Source organism: Copadichromis virginalis, linkage group LG14, assembly GCF_057382275.1.
Source record: "Copadichromis virginalis isolate Kocher_CV1m ecotype Utaka linkage group LG14, C_Virginalis_male_GT1.1, whole genome shotgun sequence".
In the NCBI taxonomy this organism is placed as follows: Eukaryota; Metazoa; Chordata; class Actinopteri; order Cichliformes; family Cichlidae; genus Copadichromis; species Copadichromis virginalis.
Window position 1 is genome coordinate 42,570,992 of NC_140631.1, and position 27,543 is coordinate 42,598,534.

The following is a 27,543-nucleotide window of genomic DNA, read 5'->3' on the forward strand; positions in this document are numbered from 1 at the left end:
ATTGCAGGATTGACCTTCTACCGGCCGCACCACTCACGACCAGTCACTTATCCAGCCTGTCTCAGCCTGAGCGTGAGAGCATGGACAAGTACATCAACGAGTCACATACAGCAGCTCCGCGTTCGAGCTTCTCCAGGGGGTCACCATCTTCATTAAGTTGGACCTGTGCAACGCCCACCATCTGGTAAGAATAAGAGAAGGGGACGAGTGGAAAACAGCCTTTAACACTCACCTCAGCCATTTTGAATATCTTGTTATGCCGTTTGGTCTCACCAATGCTCCAGCTGTTTTTCAGGCCCTTGTGAACGACGTGCTCCGAGACTTCATCAACCTCTTTGTCTACCTGGATGACATCCTCATCTTCTCCCGCTCTGTCACCGAACACCACCGCCATGTCAGGCAAGTTCTTCAACCCCTCTTGAGAACCATCTCTTCGTAAAAGGGGAGAAGTGTGAGTTCCATGTCACTACTGTTTCCTTCCTGGGCTACGTCATCGAACAAGGTAATCTCAAAGCTGACCCTGTTCAAGCAGTTGTTAACTGGCTGACCCCGTCTAACCGTAAGCAACTTCAAAGTTTTCTGGGATTTGCAAACTTCTACCAACGTTTCATCTGCGACTACAGTAAACTTGCCTTGCCACTGAATCGTCTCATTTTACCCAAGGTTCCTTTCTGCTGGGATGAACCGACTCAACAGGCCTTCACTCACCTGAAAGAACGCTTTGCCTCGGCACCCATCCTCGTCCAACACAACCTCAGCCAACAGTTCATCGTGTAGGTGGACGCCTCAGATGCGGGAGTGGGGCGGTGCTCTCCCAGCAACAAGGCGGTAAGCTTCATCCATGTACTTACTTGTCTCACTGCCTCTCCCCCGCAGAGAGAAACTATGACGTGGGAGATCGAGAACTACTGGCCATCAAGCTCGCCCTGGAAGAGTGGCATCACTGGCTGGAGGGCGCTGCCCAGCTATTTGTGACGTGGACTGACAACAAGAACTTGGAGTACATTCGGTCGGCTAAACAACTCAACGCCAGGCAAGCCAGGTGGGCCCTGTTCTTTACCAGATTTACCAGGTTCCAGTAATGTCAAGCCCAACGCTCTCTCATGCCAATTCACCGCCTCCGAAGACACAGCTCAGGACTCCCCCATTCTTCCTCCCACGTGTGTTATTGGGGCCCTGACCTGGGAGATCGAGTTGGCGATTAGAGAGGCTCAACAGACTGAACCAGATCTCGGAACGGGCCCTCCAGGGCTACTCTTCATCCCCTCGTCAGTAAGGTCACGAGTGCTACATTGGGCTCACACTGCCAAGTTCACCTGTCACCCTGGGGTCCACCCTCCCGGATGGCCGAACTTCTCACCCTATCTCTAAGGGAGAGGCCAGCCACCCTTCGGAGGAAGCTCATTTCTGCCGCTTGTATCCGCGATCTCGTTCTTTCGGTCACTACCCACAGCTCGTGGCCATAGGTGGGGGTAGGGACGTAGATCGACCGGTAAATTGAGAGCTTCGCTTTTACACTCAGCTCCCTCTTCACCACGACAGACCGGTGCAGCGTCCACATTACTGCAGCTGCAGCCCCAATCCGTCTGTCGATCTCCGGCTCCCTCCTCCCATCACTCGCGAACAAGACCCCGAGATACTTGAACTCCTCCACTTGGGGCAGGAACTCATCCCCGACCCGGAGTGGGCACTCCACCCTTTTCCGGCTGAGAACCATGGCCTCAGATTTGGAGGTGCTGATCCTCATTCCCGCTGCTTCACACTCGGCTGCGAACCGTTCCAGTGCGAGCTGGAGGCCCTCACCCGATGAAGCCAACAGAACCACATCATCTGCAAAAATCAGAGATGAGATTCTGAGGCCACCTAAGCGAAAGCCCTCCGCCACTTGGCTGCGCCTAGAAATCCTGTCCATAAAAATTATGAACAGAACCGGAGACAAAGGGCAGCCCTGGCGAAGCCCATCACCCACCGGGAACGAGTCCGACTTATTGCCGGCAATGCGAACCAAGCTCTTGCAACGGTTGTATAGGGATCGAATGGCCCGTAGCAATGGGCCAGACACCCCATATTCCCGCAACACCTCCCACAGGACACCCCGAGGGACACGGTCGAATGCCTTCTCCAAGTCCACAAAACACATGTAGACTGGTTGGGCAAACTCCCATGCACCCTCAAGTATCCTGGAGAGGATAAAGAGCTGGTCCAGTGTTCCGCGACCAGGACGGAAACCGCATTGTTCCTCCTGTATCCGAGGTTCGACTAACGGACGAACTCTCCTTTCCAGCACCCTGGCATAGACTTTCCCAGGGAGGCTGAGGAGTGTGATCCCCCTGTAGCTGGAACACACCCTCCGGTCCCCTTTCTTAAAGATGGGGACCACCACCCCGGTCTGCCAGTCCACAGGTACTGCCCCTGATCTCCACGCAACATTGCAGAGGCGTGTCAACCAGGACAGCCCTACAACGTCCAGAGCCTTCAGGAACTCGGGGCGGACCTCATCAACACCAGGGGCTCTGCCACCAAGGAGTTGTTTAACTGCCTCAGTGACCTCGCCCCCGGAAATTGGCGGGTCATTCCCCTCATCCCCAGACTCTGCTTCCTCCTCAGGACCTTCTATCACTGTGCCATTGAGAGCATCCTCACTGGATGCATCACCACCTGGTATGGCAACAGCACCGCCTACAACTGCAAAGCTCTCCAGCGAGTAGTGCGGTGCTCTGAACGGATAATTGGAGGTGAGCTTCCCTCCCTCCAAGACATCTACAGGAAGCGGTGCCTGAGGAAAGCGGGGAGGATCATCAAGGACTCCAGTCACCCCAGCCATAAACTGTTCAGACTGCTTCCATCAGGAAGGAGGTTCTGCAGCATCCGGTCCCGTACCAGCAGACTGAGAGACAGCTTCTTCCACCAGGCCATCAGACTGCTGAACACGTCATAGACACCTCAGCTTCACTACTGGAACTTCAACATTATGCACTCCATACTGTACAGTAATGCCACTGTTTTGCACATATTCAACTCTGTATATTTATATATTTTATTATTATTATTATTATTATTATTATTTTACTATTTAATTTGTAAAAATGTGTATACACACACACACACACACACACACACACACACACACACACACACACACGTAGGAAAATATTTAGTATACACATCCAGAAATGCATACACTATTATATATTGTACATATATTTATTAGTTTCAGGTTGGCCATTCTTGTATTTTGCTCGTTTGTGTTGTTGTGTTTGCACATCTCTGTTGCTTGTGGGGCTCGCACACAAGAATTTCACTCGCATGTGCTGTGCCAGTGTGCCTGCACATGTGATGTGACAATAAAAGTGATTTGATTTGATTTGATTTGATTAGCATAGGGACGCTGAAGGTCACTATTCGCGTTCTTATGGGGCCGAGGCATCCCATAAGAATGTGACAAATCTTTGGTATGTTATGCGTTTAGTATGTTGCTTTGTTTTTGTTTTTTTTTTGTCTTTTTTGCTTGTTTTCTATTCAACAGGTGATCCAGGAGATTTTTATTTCTTTTCTCCCCCCCTTTCTCACTGTCCCTCTCCCCTTCTGTTTTTCCTTTCCTTCCTCTTTCTTTCTCCCTTTCCTATCCCTCACTCATGTCTAATTGGGACTAATAAAGGTTATCTTATGTCTGTCCCGTCTGTAACATCTGAAAATAAAATATAATAAATAATAAAAACAAAGATCGACCAAATGGACCAATACGGCAATGCCACGATGATCCATTTGGCAAAGTAAATCCATTGGGTATCCTTGTTGGTCTTCAGACAACAATTCTGATGGCTAAAGAACCAAATGGGACAGGCGGAAAGAAAAGGGAAAAAAAAAAGGAAAAAAAAAGAGAGAAAAAAGGAAAAAAAAAAGGAAAAAAGAGAAAAAAAAAGAGAAAAAAAGAAAGAAAAAAAGAAGAAGAAAAAAAGGGGAAAAAAAAGAAAAAAAAAGAAAAGAAAAAAAAGGAAAAAAAAAAAGAAAAAAAAAAGAAAAAAAAAGAAAAGAAAAGAAAGGAAAAAAAAAAGAAAAAAAAAAGAAAAAAAAAAGAAAGAAAAGAGAATGGTCTCGGTCAATCTGACCACTTTTCTGTGCTCCTCATCCCTGCCCACAACCCCCTCAGGAAACAGAGTGCTCCAAGCACCCAGGTCATTAAAACATGGCCAGGTTATGCTCTCCTCCAGCTACAGGACTGTTTTGATCTGACAAATTGGTCCGTCTTTGATCAGCGGAACCTGGAGACGTGATGCTTTAGCTCCGCTGATTAAGATGACCCTATTAACTGCCATTCAATCTCAAATAAGGCATTTGTTCTCAATGACCTTTTTATTCGGAATAACTTGTATTTTATGTTCCTAACCGAACCTTGGCAGCAGAATATGGAACGTGTTCATTTTAGTGAACTGTGCCCAGCAGACTGTAATTGTCTAACCACACTGCACCTTTCAGTACGTGGAGGTGGGCTGGAAGTTATTGCTAGAAACTCCTTTTTCTGTTGTCTGGTGAAAACCCCCTTCCTTTAACTCTTTTGAAATTCAGATGATGGAGCTCAATAGGACTTATCCCTTCTATGTGATCTTAATCTATAGGCCACTGGGACTAGCCAGGAGTTTCTTAGTGGAGTTTGTGGACTTTCTATCCTCAACCATCAAGCTGGAAAGAATCCTTCTGCTGGGGGATTTTAATTTCCATGTTGCTGACAGTTCATGTCACGCTGCTTCTCATTTTCTTACTCTCTTAGACTAGACTTTGCCCAACACACAGCGGAGGCCATAATTTATCTGAAACCGATGATATAGATATATGTGGCCTCCTTCAACTCGCAATGTCAAAAAATTCTAGATAAAGTGGCTCCTCTTAAATCAGAAAAGGCAGTAGTGCTTAATCCCTGCCCTGGTTCACAGAAGCTATCCGCAGCTTTAGGCAAATGTGCTGCAAAGCTGATCGCCTGTGGAAAACCACAAAACTTGAGGTTCAGAAGCTCCACTTTCTGGGCACCCACATCTCAGCTGATCTCACCTGGACCCACAACAGCATCGCCCTGGAAAAGAAGACCCAGCGGCAGCTGTACCTCCTCTGTGTCCTGAGGACGAATACCCTGGACCAGAAGCTGCTGCTGGCCTTCTACTGCTCCTCAGTGGAGAGCGTGCTCTCCTCAGGGGCCACGACTGAGAGCAGGAAGGCTGCACAGAGGGTCATTAACACTGCCAAAAACATCATTGGCTGCCCTCTGACACCCCTGGAGGTCATCACCTGATCCTCCTGTCTCAGGAAAACTAGGTCCATGTTTGCTATTTATTGCTGATGTTTGTAGTATTTATCTATATTTTTTCACTCCTGCACAGTTGGCATGGGGCAACCAAGATAATGAAGTACTATTCAATTCTATTCTATTTTATTCTATTCTATTCTAACAAAAGACAAATATACATTTTTCTGAAGGCCCATTTGCGTTTTCGAAACCACTAGTTTGGGCGGACCGGGCAAGCAGCGATGCGGTGACCGGGCCTCCCACAGTACAGACATTCTCCAGCCCGAAATCGGCGTTCCCTCTCCTCCGGAGAAAGCCGAGAGCGTCCGATCTGCATGGGTTCAGGCGGGGGCGGCGACGGAGAGCGCGCACACGCAGCTGGGGGCGGGGGCGGAGAAACGCGAAACCCGGGGCGCAATACGGAGCCCATAGGCTTAGACCGCCGCTCGGCATCCCTCTCCCGCAAGCGTCTGTCAATCCTACGGGAGAGGGAGGCCAATTCATCAAAGGATCTGGTCTCCTCGTGAAAAGCTAGTTGGTCCTTCATCTGGTCATTTAACGACCGTAAAAAAACCCCACGAAGAGCCGAATCGGGCCAACCCACGGCGACCGCTCGAGTACGGAATTCAACTAGGTACTCCGCAATACTGCGCCGCCCCTGACGGAGCCCCAGCAACTTCTGCGCGGCATCGTCCTCCGATACCGGAGGGGAAAACGTAGCCTGGAACTCCTCCAGGAAGTCATCGTAATCGCAATCACGAATGGGGTGAGAATTTAAGTAGGCTTCAGCCCATGCTAGAGCACGCCCCCGTAACAATCCCACGAAGTGGGAGATCTTAGCAGTATCCGTGGGGAACGCGTGAGGCGTGCGACTGAAAAACAAGGAGCACTGGAAAAGGAACCCCCCACACAGGTCCAGCTCCCCGTGGAAGGGTTCCAGCGGCGGAGGCGACACGCCGCGGTGCACGGGGTCGGACGGCCTAGTTTGTAATTTATTCTGAGTGTCACTGAGCTCTTGACAACGGTCTTGGAGAGACTGGAGCTGCTGATCGTGGCGACCGAGGATAGCGCCCTGTTTATTAATAGCGGAGCGGAGTGGATCTGCTGAGTTTACCAGTCTCACTGTCATGGCGTATGACCGCTACATTCAACTAATAAACTCACAACATAGAAAAGCATCAACATTTTTTTGTTTTCTCTTATCTTTTTATTTTAATTAATAATTTTTATGGAACATAAATGTATTCTTGTTGAAAGGCCATTTTTACAGTTCAAAGTTAATTACTGATTTTTAACTTTCTTCAGGTTTGATCTTTGGCATTGTTATGATCCAATGTTGTCAGTGTTTGTTTTATGTGTGGTTCCTCCCACCAGACGATGGCTGTGGGTCTTTTTCCCCTTTTCTTTCTTAGGGGTGGACACCTGGGCGTGCCTGCTGAGTAGTTGGGTGGAGTCTCTTCCTGTCCTGGGACTGGATAATTGGTTGATCACCTCCAGTATTTAACATTCCCTGATCTGTAAACGTGTATTCATAGCCTAAAAACTCTTCACCTACTAAGAACTGTTATATTTCCGTCATATATATAACTCGAAAAGCTCTTGATAAACATGTGAAGCACTAATGAGCTAACAGTGTTTTTAATGTTAGAAGTGGTTACACATCACAGTGTGTTCAGTTACATCTCTGAGAGCAACGATGTTGCATTACAAACTAAAAATGTACAAAGAATTTAGTTTCCTTTTTTAACTTTGGGGGGAATAAAATATATTTATTGATATATTATGAAATTCTTACTTGGTTCCCAGTCAGCCGAGGATTTAATATTTTTGTTTGGAAAATGGAAAAAATATGTTTTTTTATGGTTTTGAGTTGAGTGTATTTCCTATAAACATGTGGTTTGTGCCCCAGCTGCAGGGGAGGCTGGAACAGCTAGCAGCCATGAGCTAATTAAGCCTCTCCTTGTTTTACGCTGGGACTGGGCCAGAAGGAGAGAAGCTGACAGCGAGGAGGCTGGTGCTGTACACTGAAGCTGACCAGGCATTAGTGCAAAAGCACTGAGTAAAAGCTGTATAAAACAATAAAGAGTTATACTGGACTGGAAATGCTGCATCCTGTTTGTGGTCAGCCTCTAAATTTAGAAGCTCGTTACAGTGATGAAAGCTGTAGGTGCTGGCTTGCTGGTACCTTTGCTAACCTTCAGTTATCACCACACTTTATTTAGCTTCCAAGACATGATTTGTTATCATTGTTGAGCTATTTCAGAACTTGTATTTGGAATTACTTGTCACATGAAAAATGAGTTTAGGCTCTGTGGAGTCTGGAAAGAGAGTAACTGGAATTTTGTTTCTGTTGTTTTCGAGAAACTTACAAAACCTCCTCAGGCTCATCCGTGTCCTGTAACACTTTCTAGCACTGGATTTACTAACCCTGGGCAAATTTGCTTAAAAGTACAGTGAATGCAACTTTGACACCTGTACCTTGAATGCATCACCGATTAAACACTTAACAATATTATGTTATTATCTCCCTGGCATATTGAATCACTTATTTACTGAGGGGCAACCGATCCGGCTAACTTTGCCCTGAGCTGTTAATGTACATTCAGGACAGTAACTAAGACAGATGTTTATTGCTGTGGTTATATTAGGCAGAAAACACGTAAAACATAAAAAAGCCACCATGAGAATAATCATAGAAATAATCTGAGTTATTTTCCCAAACAGTCAACCCATTTTTTCAACTCCTGACAGGAACATTTAATAAAAACATATCCAATTTTGTCAATGTTCATTCTGATCTTTTTATTTCAACTTATTGAATTTATTTATTTATTTATTTTAATATATTTTGATACTAAAACATGTTTATTTTTACTCATGTACAGGTGTTAAAATTGAAATTGGCAGGTGGGGAACCCTGAGATAGATGAAGCAGTGCCAAAAGGGGGATTTTTATTTTCCCCTTTACTTACTTCCCCAGCTTATTGAATTTAAAGAAATATACCACAGTTTCCACATCAAGCATTTGCATTTTACCAAAAATCAGAATTTTACATTCGATGCGGACTTTGGTCAGATTCAGTCCGTAGAGCACAGGATTGAAGAGCGGCTGAAATGTGAGCCAATATAAAGATAAAAAAAATACGCAACAGATTTGGGACGTGTTTCATATCAAGTCTGTTTTGCACAATTTAAAAAGAAAAGTAGAGTAGAGTAGAGAAGTGAGGTGAGGTGCTGACGGCTTTCTGTCGGGTCTGTTTGGACCCAGAAAAACAGACTTTGAGGATCCTCATGTAGGTGTAAAGCAGCGGTTCCCAAACCTTTTTGCAAACATTCAGTAAACAATTAAGCAAATACAAGTAACGCTGTGGCCACGTTATTGTTTACAGGAGATGAATCACAGAATGGCAGATAGAGACGAAATACTGTTAATCTGACTGTCTGCAGGTTTTACACGCAGTTACTGTCCCTCCATCTACAAAGGCAGAGGCGTCACAGTGTGATTATTTTACTGTTTTTTCCTGTGTAATAATATTCAACATTGCTGTCAATACATTTTTCAAAAAATGCCTCTCTGTGCAAAATGGGTTTAAAAACATAAACAGCTGTGGGATCCTGTTTGTCCGTGATTTGAACGGGGGAGCAAATCGTGGCAGGATCAGCCTGATGTTATTTGTGTCCAGCTGTAACTTTACTGTATAAAGAGCAAACATCTCCAACATGTCAGGAGCAGTTAGTCATTACAACAAGTGTTTGAACTAAAGATCAAGAATGTGCGACCCCATCATAAGACCCCCACGGTGTGCTGCAAACTCTGTGTCTCTGTGTGTGTGTATGCACGTGCACGTGAGTGCCTGTGTGTCTATGTGAGTGCACGTGAGTGAGTGTGCATGTAGGTGTGGGTGTGTCGTAACAGTCAAAGCACTGTGTGTGTGTGTGTGTGTGTGTCTGTATACGTGACTTCCTGGGGTCATAAAAGTAATCTCCTCACCCAAGCTACACCAGATTCCTCTACACAACATAGAAAACACAGTTAACATATTAGAAACACTGAGACTCCCACTCTGCATCCACTGGGCCAGTGGCCTCTTGTTGTCTTACATTTACAGATAAGGTGGAGAGTCTCCTGCAAACCTGCTTCTAAGTGTAGAACAATTATGAGTTTTATTAAAGGTACAAGCATCAGCAACCCCCAACTGTAGCTTCCTGTCTCCTTCTATGGCAGGCTGACCCCAGTGTCCATAAATTCCTTTCCTTCTAAACAATTACACTCTCAGGCTACAGCTAAGCCAAACTAAAACACAGACCAATCCTTCCTTATTCCTCTGATCTAAACAAATTTAGCACATCATATTATAATAATTATTTTCTTGAGCTAATCTGAAGGCCACATGAAGTTTGGCTCTGCAAAAAGTTGGTGACCTCTGCACACTGTGCATCTCAGCATCCACTGACCCCACTCTGTGATTTTACATGGCCATCATGGCTGAGCTGCTGTTGTTCCCAATCACTTCCACTTGGTTATTATCCCACTAACATCTCACTGTGGAATTTTTAGTTGCGCAGGTGTCGTCCTATCACAGTAACACACTGGAGTTCACTGAGCTCCTGAGAGCGAACCATTCATTCACAGTGAATTCAGTGATTTGGATGGGGGAGTAAACGTGTATTAGATGTATTATTGTGTATAATTACTAACACCTCTATGTGTTATCGTAGGATTTATCTTACATTATAAAGCACTTGGACATAACTGTTATTGTGATGTGACACTATAAATAAAATGTAACTGGACTAAGTATCTATTAATGTTGTTGTGGCTACATAAGTGGAAAAAAATAAGCAATTCAATGACAGGGTCAGAGGTTTTACTCCCGGCCCAGACCTTTGTGATAAATGACTTTAATTACAACCTAACCCCATATACATGTGCCGAGCTGGAAGCTTCTACACTGTATCCCACTCCCCAGTTTTAAACCATCACAGATTTAACAGTTTTTATGGAAAACCATTTTTAAGGGAACCATCATGGATTCTTGTGATGGATGTTTCTACCAATGTTTCTGTGAGTGTCTATCAGGCCAGCTTGAACTATTGAGGTCAGCGTTGATCGCTGTTCAGCTCCACATTTGTAATCACGGTGTTGCAAGAATTCAGCTGCCTCAGCAGAGTACTGTGACCACTGATAAACCTGCAGCTGCACAATGCTGTTCATTAACACGGCATATTATAATCAGCAATTAAAAGACAAAGATGAAGGCGCTTCCAAAGAATACTTTATTGGATTTCTTTTAATTTTAAATTAAAATGTTTCCATTCATTTATCCTGTTCGTTGAGACTTTTATGGACCGTTGTTTCCTCTAGTTTACAAAATCCTTGATTCATCATTGAGACTAGAAAAGTTTTACATAAACACCACGCTATGTACCATTCTGACTAATGTGCTTAAATATGTTTTATTCTCTGTTATGTGAGAATTGATTGTGTAAATAAATGTTTCATTTATAAGATTTCTAAATATCCTTATTGTGAAAGATTAGCATTTCATATTATTCAAAGTGACAATATGTGACAAAGATTTAAATAAACTAGTTTTGTTTGAACTTGTTTTGAAAAATGTAAATGTAATGCCTGTTACAGTCACACATATTCCAAACAGTTCCAGAAATCAACTTAGTAAAGTATCTATTAACTTTTTAAATTCATATCTTACCAAATAAAAGACTTTTACATATGAGTCGGATTTTGGTTAGTTTGAGTCCGTACAGGACGGGGTTGAAAGCTGGTTGGCAAGTGAGAAAATATATTGATAGGAAAATGCGTAAAATCATGGGAGCTCTGCTCAGGTTAAACCTGCTCTGCACTATTTCAAAGAAGCAACCAAATGAAAAGTTGAGCAGAGAAGCGAGGTGAGGCGTGCAGGTGCTGACGGCTTTCTGCCGGGTCTGTTTGGATCCAGAAAAACACACTTTAAGAATCTTAACATAAGTGAACAAGTTTAGCAATGCAAGACCAATTAGTACAGTGAATGTGTACATGAGTCCATAGATGTTATTAATTGTTGTGTCAAAGCAGGCCAGTTTCACGACAGAGTAATTGTTGCAGTACAGTGTGTCAACAGTGTGTCCACAGAGCTGCAGTGAGGCATTCAGTGATATCATCACGACTATATTCAGAATAGGGAACAGCCATGTGAGAACGATGAGCTTGGCAACCTTGTTAAACGTCATATGTGTGTGATACTGTAGAGGACAGCAGATAGCAAGATACCTGTCATAAGACATGATGGCTAAGTTATAAAACTCTACATTTGCATAAGTGTACAGACAGAAGATCTGCAGGAAGCAGAGAGGAGCAGAAACAGTGTGAACATCAGAGAGGATCTGAAGCAGGAGGAATGGAAACAGCCCTGTGCTACCATACAGCTCATTCACAAACAGGCTGCACAGAAACATGTACATAGGTTCATGTAAGCTTCTGTTCACACAGATAACCACAATCAGCAGCAGGTTAGATCCAAATATAAACACATACAGAGACATGACAATAGTGAAATATAAGTATTTGAATGGCCCAGTGTCAAAGTAGGCACTGAAAGTGAAATATGAAACCTGTGAAAGGTTCGTCATGATCAACAGTTTGCTTCTCGGAACTATGAAAGTTAAACGAGGATCACAGTGTTATTTAATAGAACTGCCAAACAAAAGTAGTTTTCAGTCTACTTACAGCATGTTGCAGAAGTGAATTAGCATAAAACTGACTGACATGCAGACGTTCCTTCATTTAAACTCTTCAACCGGGTGATGTAATAGTCTGAGCTCATTGCCAACGGACACTAATTGTGTCTCACCGCTACTCTCAGCATGAAAACAACTTTTGCTGAAATACAAAAAACTGTAATTCTAAACTTATTAAAGGGTTTTATATGTGGAGCTGTTATATTTCTATAATTTTTGATCTTTTGATTGGCTGATATGTTTCAGTGTGAATGCCAAAATTATATAGTTTAACATTCAGGACTGCCCATCCGCCACCTAGTCTGGATCTTTGTAATATATCCCACTTTATACGTGAATGCCTGTTAATCCATATGAATGACTCGAGCAGAGCACTTTTTTCCAGTAATCGACTGGGGGGGGGCTAAAGGAAACATTGAACTTATAAAATGAATTCTTGGTAATACATTCATTTTAACTACAGCGATCCGAGCTGGCACTGACGCATGCGTCCATCTATTAACATCCTTTTCTATCTTTATAAAAATATCACAGCAGTTGTTCTTAACAATAGAGGCTACAGACATCACTACCTAAGTACCTAAATAATTAACCTGTCCTACAATGTTTATATCTGGTGGGGTATTGAGAGTGTTCCAGTCTAATTTGAGTAACATAAGAGCAGATTTCCCGAGGTTAATCTTAAAACCTGATAGCTTACCAAAAGTATCTATTAAGTTCAATAGTGTGGGTAAGGTCGACTGGATAGCCGACATGTCGTCCGACAGACATCATCGGCATATAATGAAATATGGTGTTTTGTACACCCTATAGAAACAGGGATGAAGGTGTTGTTTTGCCATGTTGACTGTGCTAAGGGTTCTATAAAAAGGTTAAAGGAGTGGGGAGAGTTGACATCTGTTAGGTTTATATTGCTGGATTGTCATTTATGCTTAGAAATATTTACTCATATATGCTTACAGTTATATAATCAATTGCATATTGATAGGATGTCTGATCCTTAGCAGCCTGCAAAGACTCTGTGTGCCTCCCAGAGCACTCTGGCATACACACACATCTTAAGGTCACAAGAGAGGTCGTACCTTCTCTTACTGCAGGCATGTCCAAAGTCCGGCCCGCGGCCCAATCACGGCCCACAGCTTCAGTCTAATTATGTGTAATTTATGGCTCACTTTCTAAGTCTGAATAAATAAATCCTGGCTTTAAAGGTGTAGTTCCTTTTTTCACCACATGGTGGCTGCACATTTTTTCTGCTACTTGCGCCTGTGCGGCGAGCCCGCCCTTTTCTGCTCATTTCTGCCATGGCGACTGTACAAAAAAAGAGAAAGGTTGATGGTGAGGGCCGCTGCTTTCAGGAGCGGTGGGAATTGCAGTATTTTTTTACTGAAATTCGAGGCAATTGTGTTTGCCTGATTTGTAAAGACACTGTTGCCTTGTTTAAGGATTTTAACATTAGGAGACACTACGAGACTAAACATGCTGCAACATATAACAAGCTAACAAGGAGTGAGCGCGCTGAAAAAGTGAAGCAACTCCAAGCTGCTCTGGCTTCGCAACAGCGGTTTTTCATGCGGGCCTGTGAGACACATGAAAATATCATGAAAGCCAGCTACGAAGTGGCTATGTTAATAGCGAAACATGGCAAACCTTTCACTGAAGGTACGTTTGTCAAAGACTGTGTCATGAAAATGGTGGAGAACATTTGCCCCGAGTGGAAGCAAGAATTTCTGAATGCTTGCTTGGCACGCAACACTGTGGCACGAAGAGGTGAGGATATATCGTCAGACATTCACAGACAGCTGCGGGACAGAGGAGTGGATTTTGATTATTTCTCATTAGCCTGTGATGAAAGCACCGATGCATCTGACACCGCGCAACTGCTGATTCTTTTATGAGGAGTCGACGACAAGATGAACGTGACAGAGGAGCTGCTGGATCTCAAAAGCCTTAAGGGTCAAACCAGAGGATTGGATTTATTCATTTCTGTTTGTGAAGCTGTTGATGATATGAAGCTACCATGGAGTGAAGTTTCTGGGATCATTACTGATGGTGCACCTGCCGTGGCTGGTGAGCGAAGCGGATTGTCCACACTGATCTGCAATAAAGTCAGCAAACAAGCAGGTAACGGTGTTAAACTTCACTGTATCATTCATCAGCAGGCTCTCTGTGCCAAACATCTCAAATTTGATGATGTTATGAAACCAGTAGCAAAGACAGTCAACTGTATTCGCTCTAAAGCTCTGTACCACCGACAGTTTCAGGAGTTTCTGCACGACATCCAGGCTGAATATGGTGACTTAATTTATTACAATGATGTGAGGTGGCTCGCATCAAGTCCTTTGGAACCAAACTGCAACTTTTCCAAAGACACTTGTCCCTAACAGAGCCACTTCCCAGCTTTGAAAGAGGTTATTGACAGTTTCCCAGAGGACATTAATGTTCAAATGAAGAGGTACGCAACAGCTATCGCGTCTCTTTCTGGAGAATTTAACAAACGCTTTCAGGACTTTGCAGCTATTGAAAAAGACATGCTGCTTTTCTCATCTCCCTTCTCCGTGGACCCTGATGATGCTCCAGCTGCAGCTGGAGCTCATTGAACTGCAGTGTGACGATGAGTGGAAAACACCGGCAGTCTTCTCTTGTTGACTTTTATCGGCAGCTAGACAAAGACAGGTTTCCTGAAGTGCGATCTCTTGCCAAGAAAATGCTGAGCTTATTTGGTTCCACATATTTGTGTGAGCAAACTTTCTCTGTCATGAACTTAAACAAGAACCGATTGAGATCAAGGATGAGTGACTCCCACTTGCGTGATATTTTACGCATCTCAACCACTGCCCTCAAACCAGACCTAATTGCTTTACTAAAATCTAGATCTCAGTATCACCCCTCTCATTAGTCCAGGGATGCCCAAATTCTGTGCTGGAGAGCTGCTATGCATGTTTTAGTTCCTTCTGGTTTAGCACAGTTGAATCAAATGAAGAGCAGGCCTCCAGGAGTGACATCCCTGTATTAGTCATGTGTTCCTGAACAGTAAAAAGCATAAAGCATGCTAATGCAATCCACAAAAGGAAACGTATTTTGTTAAACTCTTAAGATTTGGTTTTAACTGTTGATGTTATGCTCTTAATTCATAGTTGAGTGTGTTGTGTACATATTGTGTAAAATTACAAATGTGGTTATTTCTTGCGGCAAGTGAACTTCCAGTTGTGCAATCTTCCAGTAGATGTGAAAAACCTTGGCTTCCTGAATAGTCTTGCAAAAGTCAAGGGCGAAATTCACTTTAAAAAAACGTTATTGATAACAGAACACTTTGCATTACTTATAACTCCTGTTTAAATGTTCATTAGGCAAAGATATGGCAAACTCATGGAAATTTAGGGTATTCTATACAGTTTGTTCACTGTTGTCTGACTCTCCAGATATAAATGAAAGGCGGAATTGTGTCTTTAGAGTTGTAAATGCTTGAGTGTCTTTTATTTAGGTACATTTCTATTTTAAAAATAAAGGTAATTGTGACTATTAAAACTGTTCTTCATTATATTTTCATGTAACTTTGTTATGAAAAAGAAAGTCAAAAGGAACCATTGGCCCCCAGGCATCTTAACTTTATAAAATTTGGCCCTCTTTGCAAAAAGTTTGGACACCCCGTCTTACTGATTTATGGTATTGGAGGCCACCTACTCTGTGTCTGGTTAAGTATAAGAGCCCTTTGTTTAGGTGGACGGATGGACTCCTGGCACCAGCTTTAGGGAGTCCAGCGTCATATCTTGACACACACACACACACACACACACACAAACACACACGCATCCCTACACGACATACGGACAAGGTACACTCTCTTCACATGTATGCCTATGTAAGACGTCATATGTTAATGAACTTATGCATAGTCATGAAACTGCAATACAGAGCAGTGCTACGAGGGAGCAGACGGGAGCAACTGGGGTCAAGCGAAGGAACAGCGCTCGTCAGCCCTCCCTCGTGCACGAGTAACACAAAGAACTTTGGTGACTTGCGTCCTGCTTTTGCTGTTGTAGTAGAATTGTCTCGTTCCAGCGGTGGGACAGAACCATCAACATCCCTGTCTTGTCCTGTGAAATATACTAAATGTAGATGAGGGACTTTCACCAATACAGACATTGGCTGAAGGCTCGGTGTATAAAATTTTTATCATCTTAATAACTTTTGGGCCAAAGTTAAATTTTCTAATACTTTCTACAAAAACCTCCACTCCACTTGGTCAAATGCATTCTGGACGTTCATAAAGAAAAGACCAATCAGAGATCGGGACCTACTAGATTCATCAGTAATATGGCCTTAGTCGGAAATAGGTCGATAGTTATTGCACTCCAGGGGATCCTTGCCTTACCAGACTTTGGCAAGACTGTTATTAAGGCTGTACTAAAGGTTGTTTAGTCCCACACATGGGAAATTTGTTTTGTTACAGCAGACAGTGGACAGTGCATAGTTAGATCGCAAAAATAAGTAAAACACTGGAATAGGATAAGAATAAGATACTGTACACAATACATTAGAATAAAATAAAATAAAATACTATATACAACTGAGTATAATACAACATTGTCAGAAAAAGAATATTGCACTTAGTGTTATTGCTATTGCACATGTGGAGTCTGACAGTAGCTGGAAGGAGACCTGCGTCCCACATGCCAGGTGGGTGCCGCAGTCTCCCACTGAAGGAGCTGCTCAGTGCTGTCAGAGTCTGCTGCATGGGCTGGGAGATGTTGTCCAACAGGGATGACAGCTTAGCCGCCATTCTCCTGTCACTCACCACCTCCACTGGGTCCAGAGGGCACCTGTGTTCCACAGTGTCCCCCTGTGTCACCCTGTGTTCCACGGTGTCCTGTTCCTCGTCTGCGTCTCTCTGCTTCTCATCCCTTTATCGTATGCTCCCAGGTCTGTTATTTTTAGTTCCCCCAGTTTAGGTGTCTTCAGTTATTTGTCATGCCCCACTGCTTGTTTGCCACTACACCTTTGTAAATAAACCTCACTAGCATTTCATCCACTGCCTGCATCTTGGGTCCTTCTTCCAACTCCACACGGCTCGCCTCGGCAGCCGTGACAGTACGAACCGGCCACAATGGACCCAGCAGCATTCAACCCGCCCGAGGAGCTCCGGGAGGATATTATTTATTCTGTGGACCGTCTAATTAATTTATGGCTGGGGCATGAGGAGAAGGGATTCCGCCAAGCCATAACTAATCGATTGGAGCGACTGGTTTCCGGTCTCCCCAGGCTGCTCAGCTCACTCCACCCACTTGTTCAGAATTTCTTTCTGAACGAGCTGCACCTTCACCCCCCTACCGCTCGTCTGCTCAGCCCACCGGAGGATAAGCAGTCTGAACTGCCGGATGTGGAGTTACCCGGCCTGTCGGAGCGTTCTCCGAGGAGGAAGCAACGTTCGCGTTGTAGGCGCCTCACCCCACAGCCGGGTGGTGGGACTTCAGAACTGCCAGCTGTGGTGAGTGAAAAAGACACTCTTTCTGTTTCTCCAGACTTTGGGACTGTTAATTCTGGGGCTGTGTTTATTCAGTTAGCCGCCCGGCCTCAAGCTCAGTTAGCCGCCCGGCCTCAAACTCAGTTAGCCGCCCGGCCTCCAGCTCAGTCTCCAATTCCACCACCGTCGTCATCCCAACCATTATTTCAGTCACCCTCAGTTCAGCCTCCTGTTCAGCAGCCACTAGCCCTGCATCCTGTGTCACTTGCTACTCCGGTACGACAAGCTCAGTCAAATCAATCTGAAAGGAACTGTGTTTCGTCCGTTTGTTCTAAGCAGAGAGACGAACCTAATAATAACGTAATCATTCCTAAAAAGCTGGCTAGTTCAGAGACTGTGATGCGCTCCAGGGCCTCCCCAGAGGCTGAGTTTCAGCCCTCAGCCCACTCTGGACCCCTGGAGGCTAGGAACCCAGCTGAGGACTGCACCCGTCTGTCACTGCCTGAGCAGAGTCAATGCTCTGCGCAGCTGCAGTCTGCTATGTGTTTGCCAGAGGCCACTGTGGCTGCTGGTCCTGTTCTGTCCCTGCCAGAGGCCCGTGCGCCTGCTGGTTTTGTCCTGTGTGTTCCAGGGGCCCCTGTACCCACTGGTCCTGAGACTGTTCTCGCTGGAGGGCCCGAGGAGCCCGTCCAGCCTTTTGCCTCGTCAGCTGGAGGGCCCGAGGAGCCCGTCCAGCCACCAGCTGCTCCACCAGCAGCCTCATCCACGCTTGCAGTGCCTCCGTCTCCAGCTTCCACGCCGCCGCCAGCTGCAGCCTCATCAGCGCCGCCTGGTCCAGCTTCAGCATCCTCATCAGCGTCGCCTGGTCCAGCTTCAGCAGCTTCATCCTCACCTGGTCCGGCCTCAGCAGCTTCATCCTCGCCCGCCTCGCCTGGTCCGGCTTCAGCCTCCGCCTCAGCTTCTGCCTTGTCTGGTCCAGCCTCCGCCTCGCCTGGTGCCGCAGGGATCACGCTACCTTCAGGTCCCAAACTGCCGCCTCAACATCATCGAGCATTTGTCAGGCCGCTTGTTGGGCATCATCACCACCGTGGCCGCCCTCCGGACTTCTGTTGCCGCCCCCGCCTTCTGCGTGGACGACCTCCTACACGCCGCCACTGCCTTCCGCATGGCCGGCCTCCAGACTTGCATTCCCGCCGCCGTTGCCGTCCGCACGGTCGGCCCCCAGAACTGCATTCGCGCCGCTGTTGCCGTCCGCACGGTCGGCCCCCAGAACTGTTTCCACGCCACTGCCTACTGCGTGGCCGGCCTCCGGACCTGCCCCACTGCCGCTGCCATTCGCATGGTCGGCCTCCGGAACTGAACTGTTTTGGCCTCCTGCACTGTCGGCTCCCTGAACTTGGCCATCTGGGCCTTTTTTGGACTCTGTCCCTCCGTCCTGGACCCTCTCCGCCCGCCCTGGTCGGGTCGTTTTCTGTTTTGTTTTGGTCCGTTTTTGTGTTTCTGCTGGGCTGTCTGGAGCCAGCCCTTGAGGGGGGGGGGGGGGGGGGGGTACTGTCATGGTCCTGGGTCGGTGACCCAGTGCTTTTAGTTTGTTATCATTTTCTAGTTTATTATGATGATGATGATGATTATTGTTTGAGTTCTATGTGTTATATTCGGTCTGCCTTTGAGTCTGAGTCTGTATCTCTGTCTATCTATGGTGTCACCCCGTCTGTTTGTGAATCTGTCTGTTTAGTTCTGTGTCTTGTTTGGTTCCCCGTGTTTGAGTTTCCTGTTTTATTGTGAAGGTCTCTGTCTGATGTGAGTGTGTTCAGTTTATGTTTCCCCTGTCCCGTCAGCTCCGATTCCTCCCAGCTGTGTTGCCCTCCTGTCTCTCATCCCCTGATTACTGGAGTGTGTATTTAAGCCCTGTGTGTTCTCCTGCCTGTTGCCCGTTCGTCTGTGTTACTTCGTGTCAGTCTGTGTTACCCGGTGTCCTGTTCCTCGTCTGCGTCTCTCTGCTTCTCATCCCTTTGTCGTATGCTCCCAGGTCTGTTATTTTTAGTTCCCCCAGTTTAGGTGTCTTCAGTTATTTGTCATGCCCCACTGCTTGTTTGCCACTACACCTTTGTAAATAAACCTCACTAGCATTTCATCCACTGCCTGCATCTTGGGTCCTTCTTCCAACTCCACACGGCTCGCCTCTGCAGCCATGACATTTTCAGTCTCTTCCTGTCCACAGCAGAGATACTGCCACACCAGCAGACCACACCTTAAAAGATGGCTGAGGCCACCACAGAGTCATAGAAGCTCTTCAGGAGTGGGCCCTTCACTCCAAAAGACCTAAGCCTCCTCTCCAGGAACAGCCTGCTCTGCCCTTTGCCAGCAATATGGACTAAGCTATCACAACAGTTAAACACAGGGATTGATGGACACCAAAGCTGAATGAGATTGTATCTTTTCACCAACTCCATAAAACATGTAGACTGGTTCGGCAAACTCCCACACACCCTGAAATATCCTTTACAGAACAAAGAGCTTGTCCATTGTTCCATGACCAGGATGAAAACTCCATTGTTTGTCTTTCTTCCCAGTACCCTGCCATCAAAATTCCCAGGAGACTGAGGAGACTGAGGAGTGTGATGCCGCTGTAATTAGAGTGCAGAGTGTGAAGATGGCGCCCGTGCGGTCGGCTGCCGTCACGACTGCTCCGACCACCTTTTCTTTGTTTTTGTTTTTTAAGTTAGTTTTCAGCGTTTTTAAATGAGCAAAATCATCACCATGCGGTACATTAGGTATGACAGAGACACTCTTGTTTCTATTGGTATACAATGTACTCACAATTTAAAGTTTTTAACTCTGGATCCGAGCTGGCCGAGTGAGATCTTGAGGGAGAACAAAGGACGCGACGCGAAGCGGCAGCCTCGAGGGAAACGAGCCGGCGTCAGGAACAGGCTGAGAGCTCGTGCACACCGCACACCTCTGCCTAGCATCCTGCTCGCCAACGTCCAGTCACTGGAGAACAAGCTTGACGACCTCAGGGCCAGGATAAAGTTCCAGAGAGACATTCGGGACTGCAATCTCCTCTGCTTCACCGAGACATGGCTGAACCCAGCGGTGCCGGACCACGCCATCCAGCCGGCCGAGTTCTTCTCGGTTCACCGCATGGACAGGACACGGGACTCGGGGAAGTCAAGGGGAGGCGGCGTGTGTTTAATGGTGAACAACAACTGGTGCAACAGTGCGAACGTTGTTCCTCTCACACGCTCCTGCACACCAAATCTGGAACTACTGTCCATCATGTGTCGTCCTTTTTATCTACCTCGGGAATTTACATCGGTCATTGTAAGTGCCGTTTATATTCCACCACAAGCGGACACGGTCACCGCCTTATGCGAGCTGCATGAGGCACTCACACAGCACCAGACACAACACCGGGACGCTGCGCTTATTGTGACGGGGGACTTTAATAGCGCCAACCTCAAACGCGCAGCGCCGAACTTTTATCAACACATCACCTGCCCCACCAGGGGTGAAAGGACACTGGACCACTGCTACACTACGGTCAAGGACGGCTACAAGGCACAATCCCGCCCTCCGTTTGGCAAATCCGATCACGCCGCCATCTTCCTCATGCCAAAATACAAACAAAGGCTGAAACAGGAAGTTCCGGTTCAGAGGAAGGTCGCGCGCTGGACGGACCAATCGGTGGCCGCGTTACAGGACGCACTCGATGACGCAGACTGGGGCATGTTCAGAAACAGCTCCAATGATGTCAACGTGTTTACGGAAGCGGTTGTGGGATTCATCGGGAAACTAGCGGATGATACCGTGGAGACAAAGACTATCACAACGTTTCCCAACCAGAAGCCGTGGGTGGATAAAACCATCCGCGACGCTCTGAGATCCCGCACCGCTGCCTACAACACGGGACTCATGACGGGGGACATGGACCCGTACAAAGCCGCGTCATATAACGTGCGGAGGGCGGTGAAAGAGGCGAAGCAGCGCTACGGGAGGAAACTAGAGTCACAACTCCAACAGAGTGACTCTAGGAGCCTGTGGCGGGGACTAAGGACAATAACGGACTATAAAGCACCAACAACCGGTATGACGAACGTGGCCGTGACTCTGGCAGACGAGCTGAACGCTTTCTATGCTCGCTTCGAGGCTGCAGCTAAGGTCTCCAACAATGCTAGTGTTAGCGGCGCTAACGGCTGCAGACAGGAAGATACTGCCAGCACCGGAAACGTGCTCGTCATCTCCGAGCATGAAGTAAGGAGAGCCTTCAAGAGAGTGAACACCAGGAAAGCAGCAGGACCAGACGGCATCCCAGGTCGTATCCTCAGAGACTGCGCATACCAGCTAGCTCCTGTGTTCACTGAGATATTCAACATCTCTTTATCTCAGTCGGTGATCCCCACATGCTTCAAAGAGTCCATCATTGTTCCTGTCCCGAAGAAACCCCACCCTGCTTCTCTCAATGACTATCGCCCTGTAGCCCTCACCTCAGTAGTGATGAAGTGCTTTGAACGCCTGGTCAGAGACTTCATCATTTCTTCACTACCAGACACACTGGACCCACTACAGTTCGCTTACCGTCCAAATCGTTCCACAGACGATGCCATCTCTCATCTCCTCCACACATCACTCACTCACTTGGACACTAGAAGGGGGAATTATGTTAAAATGCTCTTCATAGACTACAGCTCTGCATTTAACACCATAATTCCCTCCACACTCACCACCAAGCTGGAGCATCTGGGACTCAGCTCATCTATGTGTCAGTGGATCTCCAACTTCCTAACTGGCAGACCACAGGCAGTAAGGATGGGCGGACATGTCTCAGCTTCCACCACTCTCAGCACTGGAGCCCCCCAGGGGTGTGTTCTGAGCCCCCTGCTGTACTCTTTGTACACATATGACTGTGTGGCCACTACCAGCTCCACCACCATCATCAAGTTTGCTGACGACACCGTCGTGGTGGGCCTGATCTCTGATAACAACGAGACGGCCTACCTGAAGGAGATTAGGAATCTGGAGAACTGGTGCCAGAGGAACAACCTCCTTCTAAACGTCAGTAAGACAAAGGAGCTGATAGTGGACTTCAGCACTAAGCAGAAGAGGAACTACCAGACCCCCGTCATCAACGAGTGCCCAGTGGAGAGAGTGGACAGCTTCAAATACCTCGGAGTTCACATCACGCAGGACCTGTCATGGTCCTGTCACATCAACACCGTGGTGAAAAAGGCCCGACAGCGTCTCTACCACCTCAGACGCTTGAGAGACTTCCAACTGCCCTCCAAGGTGCTCAGGAACTTTTACTCGTGCACCATAGAGAGCATCCTGGCGGGAAACATCTTAACCTGGTTCGGGAACAGCACCATGCAGGACAGACGAGCTCTACAGAGGGTTGTGCGGTCAGCTGAGCGCACCATCCGCTCCGAGCTCCCTGACCTGCACTCAATCTACAGCAGGCGGTGCTGGACCAAGGCCAGGAAGATGGTGAAGGACCTCAGCCATCCCAACAACAGACTGTTCTCTCTGCTGAGGTCAGGAAAGCGATTCCGCTTCCTGAAGACCAACACAGAGAGACTGAGGAGGAGCTTCTTCCCGCAGGCGATACGGTCTCTCAATCACACCACCACACAGTACTGACCCACACATATGGTTCTTACACACACACTGGACTTTCTGGACATTTATTTACACTTGTGGCCACTGCACAACTACACTGTGTGGTCATCTAATCGAATCCCTTTATCACAAGTTACTTAAATAAATCACTTTAAGCATATTTGCACTGCACAAGACACTTACACATGTGGATTGCACAACCCTGGACATTATATTTCTTCATTAGCATTTAGTATTTGTACAGCTGCTGTTACTGTTCTATATTTCCTCATATATTCTTATATATGTTCTATATTGTGTATTTGTGTATTTTGTTGTACAGTTATTTTATTTTTAACTTAAATTTTTGAGAAAAATGAGAAAAAGAGAATAAACAAAGCAAAAATGAAAGTATTTGAAACATAGTTTTACGTTCTAAAATTATTTTATAGGCTAACAGTAAACTGTTTTCAAACACAGAGCATGAGCATATACAGAAGACAGAAGGAGCCTGGATCCTCTCCACATTTCCTCTCTGCTGTTGCACTGACTGGTCCAAGTTCTAACATCAAGCATTTAGACTTTACTTAAGATTAGACCTTTATATATGATCCGGATTTTGGTCAGACTCAGTCCATAAAGTAAAGGATTACAGAGCGGTGGGCATATGAGCCAATATAATGATAAAAAAATACGCACCATATTTGGGACATGTTTCATGTTAAGTCTGCTTTGTGCAATTTCAAAAAAGGCACTGCATGAATAGTTGAGCAGAGAAGCGAGGTGAGGCGTGCAGGTGCTGATGGCTTTCTGTCGGGTCTGTTTGGATCCAGAAAAACAGACTTTCAGGATCCTCATGTAGGTGTAGAGAATCAGAGAGACAGCCGATATTGTGGTGAGAGAAGTGGAAATAAGTCTGGCTGGCAGCCAGTATCAGCAGCTCCGACCTGAACAAATCCTTCTTTTTCTCTTTAATATATGTTTCTTTGTTGTTTGTGTTTATTGTTTTTGTTTTTCTATTGTGGACTGCTGTCCCCCACAATGGAGCTCAGAATTCTATGGACAATGGTGTTCGTTATTACATTTTTTACAGCGTCTTTGTCCGGAGAGCGCGTGGAGGTCCGACCTCCCATTGTTTACAGCAGCTGTTAGCCCTCGGAGCCTCCGCTGCCCTGCCTACCGCCGAGCAAGCTAACATCCCCCGTGAGGTGAGGAGGAAAAGACGCGGTACTCGGGCCGGGATCGGGCGTCGCAGTAAAGTTAGGAGGTACCGGCCAGCGATTCCATCTGTTATTATGGGGAATGTGAGATCTCTCCCCAATAAAGTAGATGAACTGGCAGCCCTTACCCGACATCAGAGGAGCTACAGGGAGTGCAGCCTGATGTGCTTCACAGAGTCGTGGCTAACTGCGCTAACTCCGGACTCACACGTAAACATGGATGGTTTTCATCTGATCCAGGCCGACAGAACAACGGAGAGTGGTAAGAAGAGAGGAGGGGGTCTGGCTGTGTTTGTGAACGATAGATGGTGTAACTCTGGTCATTTATCTATCAAAGAGACGCTATGCTGTAAGGACATTGAGCTGCTAGCGGTTAGCATGAGACCGTACCGCGAGAGTTTTCATAGCTAATAGCTGTGTATGTCCCACCCTCTGCTAACGCTGCAGCAGCCTGTGAGGTCCTGCACACTGTAACCAGCAGACTCCAAACACAGCACCCTCAGGCCCTTTTCCTGATCTCTGGGGACTTTAATCACATCTCCCTGTCCTCCACTCTCCCCACCTTCACCCAGTATGTTACCTGCCACACCAGAGACAATAAAACATTGCCAACACCAAGGAGGCATACAGCTCATCACCTCTCCCTCCCCTGGGGGGCTCAGATCACAATCTGGTTCATCTCCAGCCTGTGTATAAACCTCTAGTACACAGGGAACCAGTAGTGAAACGCACAGTAAGGAAATGGTCGGCAGAGACTGAAGAGGCCCTGAGGGACTGTTTCCGCTCTACTGTGTGGGACAACCTCTGCAGCCCCCTGGAGGATGACCTCAGCAGCATCACAGACTGCATTACAGATTACATGAACTTCTGCGTGGACAACACCGTACCCATCAAAAAGGTACGGTGTTTTTCTAACAACAAGCCATGGATAAATCCTGAAATTAAGGCTCTCCTCAAGGAGAATAAGAGTCTTTAGATCTGGAGACAAACAGGAGCTGAGAGTTGTTCAGAAGAAGCTGAAATGGAAGATAAGGCAAGGAAAGGAAAACTACAGGAGGAAGATGGAAGAGCAGCTGCAACAGGACAACATCAGAGGGGTTTGGAACAGCCTGAAGACAATCTCAGGACAAAAACCAACCCCCCAGGCTGCAGGAGACTTGGGGTGGGTGAATGACCTAAATAAATATTTTAAAAGGTTTGATCAAACACCCACCCCTCCCACAGCATCGTCCCCCCCTGCTGCAATCTCCTTCATCTTCAGGGACGTCCTGTCCTTCATCTCAGGACTTCACACCTCCCAGCTCCCAGCCATTACACCCACCCCAGGCTTCTGTGGACTCCAACATACACACCACTCCCCCAAAATCCACTCTTACTATCTCAGCACTTCAAGCGAGGAACGAGCTTCGCAAGATCAAGGTGAGGAAGGCTGCAGGTCCAGATGGCGTCAGCTCCAGGCTCCTGAGGTGCTGCGCAGATGAACTGTGTGGCATCCTAGGTTATCCCTTCAACCTGAGCCTGTCACTGGGGAAAGTACCACAGCTGTGGAAGACCTCCTGTGTGGTACCGGTACCAAAGACCTCCCATCCCAAGGACCTCAGCAGCACTGTACTGCCCTATATTGCATCTTAATTTGTTTTTATATAATTGCGTGAAATGAGTCTTGAGTTGAATGTTTTTTAATAGGCAAAAAATACTTAAATAAGAAAATGGCGAATTACATTTTTGTCTTCTTTTTTTTTCTGCTGATCTGAAAATTGATCCGATCAGTGACGAAAAAAACGTGATCCAATCCAAACTATGAGACTTTTGATCCTTTGCACCACTAAACATCACTCACTGTAACAGTTCAAAATGAAACAGATTACCAGAGTTACTGTACCACATATTAAAACCCTTATTTGTAGCGCACCTGCAGAATTTTGCCTGTTTTTGTTTTGTTTCATTTTTTAACTATGAAGACATCAAAGGTTTTACTGTGTTCAGTTCATGAAATCTGTTCATACATCAAGATTTGCTGCAGTTAGTTTTACTATTAGCACGGATATAATAACAGGGTGTTACATGTCAGCACAGAGTAGTTTTTTGCAGGTGAGAGAGATTTTGGACAGGGTCAGTCCATACATTAAAGGGTTGAATACAGGTTGACATGTTAGAAAGTATAATGATAGAAATATCCTCAGCATGCTGGTTACACTGTTCATGTTAAACCTGCTCTGCAGAATTTCAAAAAAGCAGCCGAAAGAGAAGTTGAGCAGAGAAGCGAGGTGAGGCGTGCAGGTGCTGACGGCTTTCTGTCGGGTCTGTTTGGATCCAGAAAAACAGATTTTAAGGATCCTCATGTAGGTGTAGAGAATCAGAGATACAGGGCATAGGATAACGAGAGGAGTGGAAATGAGTCCATAGATGTTATTGACTGTGGTGTCAGAACAGGCCAGTTTAACAATGGAGTAGTTGTCACAGTACACTTTGTTAATGATGTTCCCACACAGCTGCAGAGGAGCACTCAGAGAAATCAAAACAGTGATTACAAGAAATGAGGAAAACCACGTTAGAACAATGAGCATGGATACCTTGCATGGACTCATACGTGTGTGATATTGAAGAGGAAAACATATTGCAAGATATCTGTCATAAGACATGACGGCTAAGTTAGCAAGCTCTGCAGTTCCATATGTGTGCACACAGAAGATCTGCAGGAAGCAGAGAGGAGCAGAAACAGTGTGAACATCAGAGAGGATCTGAAGCAGGAGGAATGGAAACAGCCCTGTGCTACCATACAGCTCATTCACAAACAGGCTGCACAGAAACATGTACATAGGTTCATGTAAGCTTCTGTTCACACAGATAACCACAATCAGCAGGACATTGGCAGTAATGATTAAAAAATATAAAGACATAACGATCACAAAAAATAAATATTTCAAATGCCCGCTGTCAAAATAGGCACTGAACACCAAGAATGAACTCTGAGATGAGTTTACCGTCATCCTCCTCTCCATTCAAAAAACAAAGGTAATACTGTTTGCAGGATCCATATTATTTATCATCACATCATATAACCACAGGTTTTCAAAACAGTGAAACTCCAACAAAGCAACAGACATGAAACAGTTGGGGAAGAATTTCACTGATGATAATCCATCATGGTAAATGTCCAGCACTTACCATTCAACAGAGTGCTTAGGCAACGTGGGTTATGACATTGTACTCAGACCCCTGAATCACTCCCCACTGAGCTAAAGTTCTGC

The 27,543-nt window shown here is 46.0% G+C and overlaps 2 protein-coding genes and 1 pseudogene across 2 annotated transcripts; 1 reads left to right on the forward strand and 2 right to left on the reverse strand.

The window, feature by feature from the left end:
- Positions 1-10,981: 10,981 nt before the first annotated feature.
- LOC146694745 (olfactory receptor 4S2-like) lies at positions 10,982-11,908 on the reverse strand. Its single transcript, XM_085431047.1, has one exon. It carries the CDS (start codon positions 11,906-11,908, stop codon positions 10,982-10,984), a length of 927 nt encoding a protein of 308 aa, XP_085287173.1.
- Positions 11,909-17,120: 5,212 nt separating this feature from the next.
- On the forward strand, positions 17,121-26,380 carry LOC146694746 (uncharacterized; annotated as a pseudogene).
- LOC146694747 (olfactory receptor 11A1-like) lies at positions 26,323-27,294 on the reverse strand. The gene has a single exon (XM_085431043.1). It carries the CDS (start codon positions 27,292-27,294, stop codon positions 26,353-26,355), a length of 942 nt encoding a protein of 313 aa, XP_085287169.1. The 3' UTR covers positions 26,323-26,352.
- Positions 27,295-27,543: the final 249 nt, after the last annotated feature.

Bases quoted from the DNA above. Each gene is read 5' to 3' on its own strand.
- LOC146694745 (XM_085431047.1), bottom strand. From the start codon at position 11,908: ATGACGAACCTTTCACAGGTTTCATATTTCACTTTCAGTGCCTACTTT.
- LOC146694747 (XM_085431043.1), bottom strand. From the start codon at position 27,294: ATGGAGAGGAGGATGACGGTAAACTCATCTCAGAGTTCATTCTTGGTG.